This window comes from Corapipo altera, unplaced genomic scaffold (assembly GCF_003945725.1).
Source record: "Corapipo altera isolate COAL_440 unplaced genomic scaffold, ASM394572v1 104, whole genome shotgun sequence".
NCBI classification, from domain to species: Eukaryota; Metazoa; Chordata; class Aves; order Passeriformes; family Pipridae; genus Corapipo; species Corapipo altera.
The window spans coordinates 6,652,903-6,661,840 of NW_020884920.1; the positions used below are offsets into that span (position 1 = coordinate 6,652,903).

The 8,938-nt window shown below is 64.1% G+C and overlaps 1 protein-coding gene across 2 annotated transcripts in view; it reads right to left on the bottom strand.

Annotated features, from left to right (window-relative positions):
* Window positions 1-8,932, bottom strand: part of CASKIN1 (CASK interacting protein 1) — a 30,287-nt gene extending 21,355 nt beyond the window's left edge. Inside the window, exon 1 of one of the 2 annotated variants that reach the window (XM_027656669.1) lies at window positions 8,764-8,932. In XM_027656669.1, the coding sequence (XP_027512470.1) occupies window positions 8,764-8,857 (94 nt within the window). In that variant the 5' untranslated portion in view covers window positions 8,858-8,932. The remainder of the gene's footprint in view (window positions 1-8,763) is intronic. The other variant, XM_027656670.1, reaches the window with a different exon arrangement.
* Window positions 8,933-8,938: the final 6 nt, after the last annotated feature.

Genomic DNA, 8,938 nt, shown 5'->3' on the forward strand with positions numbered 1-8,938 from the left:
GACAACAACTGTCCATCAGTACTGGACACCCCAGTGCCCATCACAGCCAGACAACAACTGTTCATCAGTTCTGGACACCCCAGTGCCCATCACAGCCAGACAACAACTGTCCATCAGTACCGGATACCCCAGTGCCCAACACAGCAGGATAACAACTGTCTATCACATCTGCACATTGCAGTGCACACCCACAGCTGGGTGCCCTGCTGCCCATCACCAGCCATTCCCCAAATCCCAAGGCACTCCTGGGGGACGCTGGCCCTGTGCCCAGCACACCTGCGGACACTCTGGATGCCCAGCCCTTGCGAAGCCTTCCCCAGGGAGAGGAGAAATCCGCACTGGAGGCTGGCTGGGCTCTGGCAGCCTGAGTCATGGCAGCACAGGGCTGTCCCCTGGGGCCACAGGAAGCAGCTTAAATGCAGCTTTCAAGAGGCAGCGGGGACTCCGCTGTGATGCTTTTATTTTTACAAAAAGGAAACTTTTTGATCCCAAGGGAGGGTGAGGGGCTGCTCTTGAGGGCTGCCAGGGCAGGCGGGGACAGGGGACACGGATGTACCCAGGACAGAACCAAACCACTGGGGCTGGAGCGGGTCAGGGGACCCAGCACTCCACGGTGCACCAGCAGCTACTGTGAGGATCCCTGCTCTCCCTGTATTCCCAAGATGTATCCTCACCCAACCTTTGCTGTGTGGTGCCACAGAGCCTGCCCAAGCCACGCTGCACCAGCCGGACTCCCTTGGGGCAGCCCCATTCCCCCCATCCCCCCGAGTACCACACAAAGCCACGGGGCTCTGCCAAGCAGTGGCTGCTGGTGACTCGGCACTGTGCATCCAGGGATGCGGGGAAGAGGCAACAGGAATGGGCAGGTGTGTGGGCAGCGCAGGGATGCGCTGGCTCTGCCCCACAGGTGGGACACGAGGTGTTGTGCTCAGCTCCATGGGACCAGCACCGAGCGTCCCACCTGCCCGTCGTGCCTGGTGCCAGCTGCACGCCCACCCTCGTCTGTGCAGAAATGCGTGTTGGTGTTGCTGCCAGGGAGCCCTAATTGCCAGCCTGTGGCAAACAGGTAATTTTCAGTAATCACCCTGGCTGGAAGCAGTCACTGCTGCCACGGCAAGGCTGGCACGGCAGAGACGGGACATGGTTGCTCAGGGCCACTGTCACCTGTGTCTGCCCATCCATCCATCCCAGCACGTCTGGCACCGCACCCCTGTGGGACATGGGAGCAGAGACCATCCTGCCCTGCCTCATCCTCATCCTCCCCATCTCCTCCCCATCCTTGCCCCCTCTGCAGCGTCAGGGATCCCTGGGAGGACCAATGCTGGCCTCGCTGGCTGCAGGGAGGGATCAGGAGCTTTGAGCATCTCAAAGCATCATTAACTAACGCACAGTCTTCATCACTGGCCTCCCATGAACCCAGTGCAGTCCAGCGGCGCTGGGGATTGGCAGGAGCTCCTGGCACACACAGATCACGTGCACACGTGTGCACATGTGTGTGTGTGTGTGTGCAGGCAGCCCAGATCCATCAGGGCACCAGGCGCTGCCGCAGCACCAGCTCTGAACTCCCAACTGCGCGCCGGCAAAACAGGCCCGAGGGTCTATTTTAGAGCCATCGTTTGTCCTCGTGCACGGAACAGCCTGGCTCCACGTGTGCGGGTGCACCGTGCCCACCCTCTGCACCGCGGCGGTGTGCCCGGGCCCCCGCGGGCAGGACGGGCACGGCCACGGCAGCTCTGCAGGGCTGGCGGCTCGGGGGTGCCGCGGTCTGTGCCGGGGCGGGTGGGCAGCGCGGGGATGTGCGGCCAGGCGGTGCCGCGCATCATCCAGGAGCACCGGGAGCGCGGCCAGAGGCCTCACACCGCTCCCAGCGGGCTGGCAGCGCTGCAGGGGAGGCGCAGGGCTCTCAGCACCCGTCCCAGTGTCCCTAGTGTCCCCCAGAAGGGGGCTGGCAGGGGCAGCGCAGGACCGGCCGGGGCAGACGCTGGAGCGGAGCTGCTGCGGAGCCGCAGGGCTGCGAGGAGCGTGCCTGCCGTAAACAGCCCAGCTGCAATGCAGGAGCCGGGCAGCCGCGCTTTGTCTGATCCAGCGGCTCCGGCGGCCGCGGGCCGACAACCTGCGGGGGCCTCCCGAGGAGGCGGCGCGGAGCCGGGCTCCGGCAGCCACATCTGGAAGGGATCAGCCGGCTGCCGCCGCCGCGGGCCGGCCGTCCCCGGCGCCAGCCCCACGCCAGGCCGGGGAGGAGGCAGGGCCGACGCGGGCAGCGGAGGCGGCCGCGGGCACACGGACGCACGGGGCAGGGGCACATGGGCACAGGGCGCACACGCGTGCACGGAGCCACACGGCACACGGATGCAGAGGGGCCGATGCGTGCACATGGATGCACACATTCACAGGGGTACATGTGTGCACATGGATGCACACATTCACACGGGTACATGTGTGCACATGGATGCACACATTCACACGGGCACACACGTGCACATGGATGCACGGGAGGACGTGGATGCAGCGGGGCACACGCAGGCAAACCAGCAGAGCACCTGGCCGCTGGTGCTCGGAGAAGCAGAGCTCGGCCGTGCCTGTGGTGGCTGCGGGCACCATCTCCAGCCAACTCTGTCTCCAGCTGACACAGGCCGTGGCAGGGCACAGCGCTGGGGGCCCGTGTCCCACTGCACCCCGGGGCACCCCGGCCCCACTGCTGCCTCCATCTGCTCGGTGCTCTCCAGGCGGCCAGCAGTGACCTTGGTGGGGAGACCCAAGGAGACCCAGGCAGAGCTGGCACTCCCAGCCAGACGCTCTCCCACGCCCTCCCGGCACCGTGCTTCCCCACCGGATGGCTTGTGCCGGCACTGGAACCCATCCATCACCGGAGTGGTCCCGGCAGCACGGGGCTGTCAGGCCGAGCTGAGGCCGGCACTGCATCCCAGCTTCCCATTTCTCAGGCTGATTGCTCCTGTCGCTGCAGAGCCCAGCATTAAACACCTCATTTTCTGCTCCCGTATTGAGTTGGAAAATACTATTAACATTTCATTAGAGCTTAAAGATCCTTCTCAGCCTGGCACAAGGAGCCGGGTCACCGGCGGCATCGCTCCTGCGCCAGGTGGGCTGTGCTGGCCATGTTCTTTTGGGGAGAGGGGAAATAGGAGGGCGAGTCCTACGTGCCCCAGCTGCGGGACAGGATGGTAACCCAGGGCAGAGGTGACATCAGCACTGCACGCTGGCTTGATGATGTCCCTAGCATGGCCCGTCCTCACAGCACACTTGGCTGTGGATGGGACACAAAGCGGTGACAGCAACAGTGCCCGTGCAGGCCCTCCTGAGTTTTGCTTCCCAATGCCTCTCCCTTGCCCATAGGAGCCTGACAATAACAGCACCTGTCATTAAATATCAGCAAATTTGTTCTCCAACACTCTCCCAACAGCGTCTGAGCACCATTCCCAGCACACACCGCTCTCTCAGCGGCACCAGGGCAGAAGAGAGCACCATGGCAAACACAACCTCAGGCATCAGCCAGAGCTGGGCATTCCCCTCCACTGCTCACCCTGCCAGCAATGTCACAGCTCCTGCCTGCCATGTGCCTGAGGAATACATTCCCTGAGGACTCACCACTGCTTTGGAACACCCAGTGCCCTGGCACAGCACCACAGAGCTGCTATCCATGGGCACTGCTGCTGTGGCTGGTGCAGACACATGGGGAATGGGAAGGGGCTGGGGGCACCCAGGCCTACCAAGATGGGAAGGGGACTGATTGCAGCCATTCCCAGCAGCTAGGAAGGGGATGGAAGAGTTAAAGGGAGTGCAGAGCAGAGGACAGCAGCCAAGCGCCAGCCTGGCTACTGGAAACCACGATGGGCTGGCACGGATGGGGATGGCTGCAGAGAAGGGCTAGGGGCACCCACAGCACCCAGCCCTGCTCACTGCCAGCACCATTACCCCTGGGTGGAGCCTGGCCCTGCCACGTCCCCCACAGCAGCACCCCACAGCACTGGCAGCAAGGTCCTGGTGCGGGGAAGAGCCGGAGCCGGCGGCCGTGGGAGAGCCCCAGCACGAGGGGCCACCCGCTGCTGGCAAAGGGCTGGTTGGTGTCAAGCCAGGTGAATTTGGGACTGCTGAGAGAAAATCCAGGCCAGTAAGGAAGCTGGGAATGGAGCTGCTGGCCTGCAACTCTGCTGCTCCTCGGTGGCTGTGGCCAACAGTCCCGGGTGCCCTGCAGCATTCCCGGTGGGCAGGGACCCGGCAGCCAGCATGGACATGGGGGTTGTGCTGGGGGCGGGTGGCAGAGGATGGTTTGCACCCACAATTTAGCCCAGCCACAGAGAGAGGCAAGAAATATAAAATAAGGAGAAGTCACCCCAGGCTGAGCAATAGTGCCCCTCTGGAAGGAAACTTGGCACACTCCAGCCCGCATCCGCCTGCCAAGTCCTGCTGGGAGTGAAGCTTCACACGTGGGCTGGAAACCCCAAGAAGTTTATGAGGGACCCGCTGACACGTGGATGAGCACGGCAGCAGCCGGAGCTGCTCGGCCCTGACTCGGGAACCTGCCTGCCAGTGGTACTCACAGTACAGCCCCGTGCCTGGGGCACGGCTGGGAGGCACCAGCATCACCCCACGCTGGCATCACCCGCATCCCAACCCACCCCCTTGGCATTCCACCCCTTAATCCATCCCAAGGGGATCGGGGGAGGCATAGGAGCAGCTCCTGGCCACAGGACGGGGGATGCATGGGGGCCCAGCACCCTTTTGGCCAAGGTGCCACAGGATCTGGTCCTACAGCCCCTTCCTCTCAACTCCAGACGTCCTGCCCAGCACTGATGGCTCCAGAGGCTGGCAGCATCCAGGGGCTCTGGCACATGGGTGAGCACCGTCTGCTCCCCTCTACCCAGGCTTCTCTGTCAGCAAGGAGGGTCTGCCCAGTGCCTGTGACCAGGGAGAGGCAGAGGGGAGCCATCGGGGTGGCTGCCTCCCAGGAAAGGCTCCTGCTCTCCCAGAGGGCTGAGGGGGAACTGGGCAGCTCCAGTGGCTGCCGGCCACACACGCCCTGGGCACTGCACCACAATTGGATTTGCAGCTGCCCTGCCTTTTACTGCATAGAAATTGAATTGTAAAATGTCAAAGACATTTCCTAACTGCGCCATATTAGCCTGGTTTTATTAAATACTGTTATCAGAGGAGATTATTAATGCAATCAAATGCAGGCAAAAAACCCCAGAATTAACTGGCCATCGTGCAAGAGGACGCACTGGAGGGCAGGAGGCAGCTGGTTGAGGCCCTGCCCAGAAGCCCATGTTCCCAAAGGGTCTGGCTCTGCTTCCCGCTCTCCCTGAATCCTGGAGTGCTGGAGAAGCAATGATCCCACTCAGCCACTGCAGCTCCACTCACATCCCGGGATGTCTCACCACGGGACGGCAGCACCCCAGAGGGTGATGAGCCTGGGAGTTTTTGCTGAGCTTTGAGGTCCCTGCCCAAGCAGGCCAGGACCTGCTCCTGGCACACGGCAGCAGGGCCAGGGCAGACTGGGCTAAGTCCTGAAATGCCAGCAGTGCTGCCAGTGACATGCAGGGCAGGATGCAGAGCCCTGCACAGGCGGCAGCATGGGAATGGGTACCCGGAGAGCTGCCCGGGCTGGAGCACAGCACCCCTGGGCAGTGAGACCAGCCTGGGCTGGGTCACCCTGGCATGGCAGGGCACAAGGGTTGCAGAGCTCCATGCCCAGTTCCCAATCCCAGCCAGTCAGCCTGGCTTGCCCATCCCCGGGTGTCCCAGAGCGAGGTACCCAGAGCTCCAACAGCACATGAGGACATGGGTCCTGATGGCAGCCTGGGGGACCAGGATGGCCCTGAGGACCAAGCATGGGGTGGGCAGCACATCCCCACAGGACACAGCCCTGTGTTCCGCCCGCACAGCCAGCCCCTGACACACCGGATGCTTATCCTGGCACCACAGGGCCACGTGCTGGGACGTCTCCTTGGCCACATGAAGCTGCCACGTGTGGAAGTGCTTTACAAAGCCCCCTAGCCCAGTGGGAGGAGAAGCCAGGACAGAGGATCCAACCCTCGACTCGAGGTCCCTCACACGGCACTGGCAGCACCACACAGAAGCCATTTCCAAAGAGGATGAGCCGCTGGCAGCACTGGCCCCACGGGGAAGGAACCAGCTCACTCCAACCCTCCATGGCCGAGGAGCTGTGGATCCCCTGCATGGCACAGCACGGCTCATCTCCCACTGCCCAAAGCCCTGGGTGCCCAGGACAGGGGTGGCACAGTGGGCATGGGTGCTACTGGAGACACCCCAGGGCCCCATCCCATCCCATCCCACGGTTCTGGAGCCAAGGGGAAAACGCCAAGTCACTACAATTCTTCGAGGTAGCACCGGGAAGGAGGGGACAGGGAGGGAAACAGTTTGCTGCCAAATCCCTGCATCTGATTTGCGCAACTTTCAGACAACCTCATCAATTATGGATGCCCGGGAAGCAGGCGCGGTGCTCGCTGCGGCCGGCCCGGGCCCCGGCCCCGCACTCCACACACCACACCGGGCCCCATGTCGCCATGGCAACCCGCGCTAATTCACGCAAGGATTTTTAAAATCTCATTTATTAAACCCCACATGAATAGGATATTATCCAGATAACAGAGCTAAGTTACAAATCTTCCTGGTGCCGCACAGCGCGGGGAGCACCACAGGCATGTGTGGGACTGGAACTTGGAGGGGACACGGGGCCGCCACGGCATGGGGACAGCTCTGCTCAGTGCTGTTCCTCTCCTCATACCGCTCCTCCGACCTCACTGCCATGGTCAGAGGTGCTCATGCACCCCAGGCCGGGAGCACAGCACCTGTGACATACGCGTGGCACCCTCTGCCAGGCAAGAGAGCCAGGTCCAGGGGGAAATGGCACCAGAGCAGCCCAGCACTGGCTCTGGAGGGCTCAGCAGAGCTGGAGATGGACAGCCCAGCCAGGGAATGGGGCAAGCATCCAGGCCTACAGTGGGAATCTGCCCAATACCAGGCTCAGCTTCACTGGGTGTCCCTTGTCCCTACCCTGCGATCCTGACATGGGGAGCACCACTGGCCCCCCGTGGCCAATCCACGTGGCACCTGGAGGGCTCAGCAGTGGGAGATGCAGCAGAGCACAGGGAAGGAGAGGGATGCAGAAGGAGGTGGTGGCACTCTGGCACCTCTGGCTTTTGCCAGCAGGGACTGAAGAGGGGTGTGTGGGGGACAGTGCTGGGCACAGACCAAGTGTTGTCCCCATCCCCACATGTCACTCCGAGAGGCCACTGCAGTGGCAGCACCTGGAGCAGGTTAGAATGAAGGGGACTCTGAGCTGGAGGCTCTTCTTGTCCTGTACAGTCCCTCAGCAATGACAGCAATGATGGCACTGGGCCCTAGGGAACACCATGTCAGGCCTGCACAGCACCAGGACATGGGGGGATACCATGTTGGCCCTGCATGGCACAAGGAAACACACACTGGCCCCAAGTGGTACTATGGACATGGGGGATGCCACACCAGAGCAGGGACATGAGGGATGCCTGCCCAGCACCAGGGCACAGGGGACACTACACTGGCCCTGCTTGGCCAGGAACACCCCTGCATGACCAGGGATGGGGGACACCACACCAGCCTTGCACAATTCCAGGAAAACAGCATTCGGGGAGCACTTGGCCCTGGAGGGAGGGACACTGGGTGCAGCCAGGAAGGGACTGTGTGTCCAGTGACCTGATGCCACACGAGGTCCCTGTCCATACCCAGTGACAGTCCCCAGCCCCCCAGTTCATCCCATGCACCAGGCCTGAAACCTGCGGCTGCATCAGCACCATGAATTATTCACTCTGGGGCGGAACGCCTCGACAGAGCAGTTATATCCTACAGCGAGTAGATACTCATGGAGCTACACACGTACAGCCGGAGACACACACGTACAGCCACACGCACGCCCCCGCAGCCTCACACCTGGCCACGCACACTCGGTGCACACACGGGGAGCCGTGCACAGCCAGCCGCAGGGACGCACCGGGAGATACCCGCGGAGCGACATCCAAACACCCCCACACCGAGAGGCACCAACAGCCCAGCCAAACACACAGATGCCAGGGTACACACCGCCACGCAAACACCCCACGCACCCAAACACAGCCGCACACGCACCCGCGGCAGCGCGGACACACGCAGAGGTGTGCGGGCGCTGAGCCCCGGGGCTCACACGCGCGGGCCGGGCACACTCGTTCCACGCACACGCAGATGTGCCCGGCGCCGCCCGGCCGCAGCCCCTGCCCAGGCCAAACATCCTGGGGGCACCGGGCCCGGCTCCCGGGGGTCGGGAGTTGGTCCCGGCCGCGGGGCAAGGGCCGCCCGACTGGGAACCGGCCGCACCGGGAGCTACCCCGGGACCGGCGGGGGACCCTGTGCAGCGCCCAGCACTCGCGCAGCGCCCGAGGATGTTCCGAGCCCCGCCGGGATGCTCAGACCCTCACCGGGCAGCCCTCTCCCCGCCCCTCCCGGGGCGCCACCGGGGGTCCCCGGCACGTCCACGGCCCCCGCCCGCCTGCGACGCGCCGCAGCCGGGGAAGGGCCGGGGATGCTCCGGGGCCGGGGATGCTCCGGGGCGGGCAGGGCGGTAACGCGGCCGGGCCCCGGGAGCAGCGCTGGGATGCGGCCCCGAGCCGCCGCGCCTGCTGTTGCGACGCCGGTGTCCGTGTGTGTCCCCCCCCGGGTCCCCTCCCGCCGCCGCCCCCCGCCCGGCCCCGCCGCCGTCGCCGCACTCACTGGCTTTGCCGGGCTTGGGCCTCTGCAGCAGCTTCTGCACGGCCGCGATGTCCTCCGCCTTCACCGCCTGCACCAGCTCCTGGTCCTTGCCCATGGCTGCGCCGCGCCGGGGCTGCCGGCTGCGGGCTCACGGCCCGAGCATCCTCCGCGGCGCGGCGCGGCGAGGGGCGGGGGG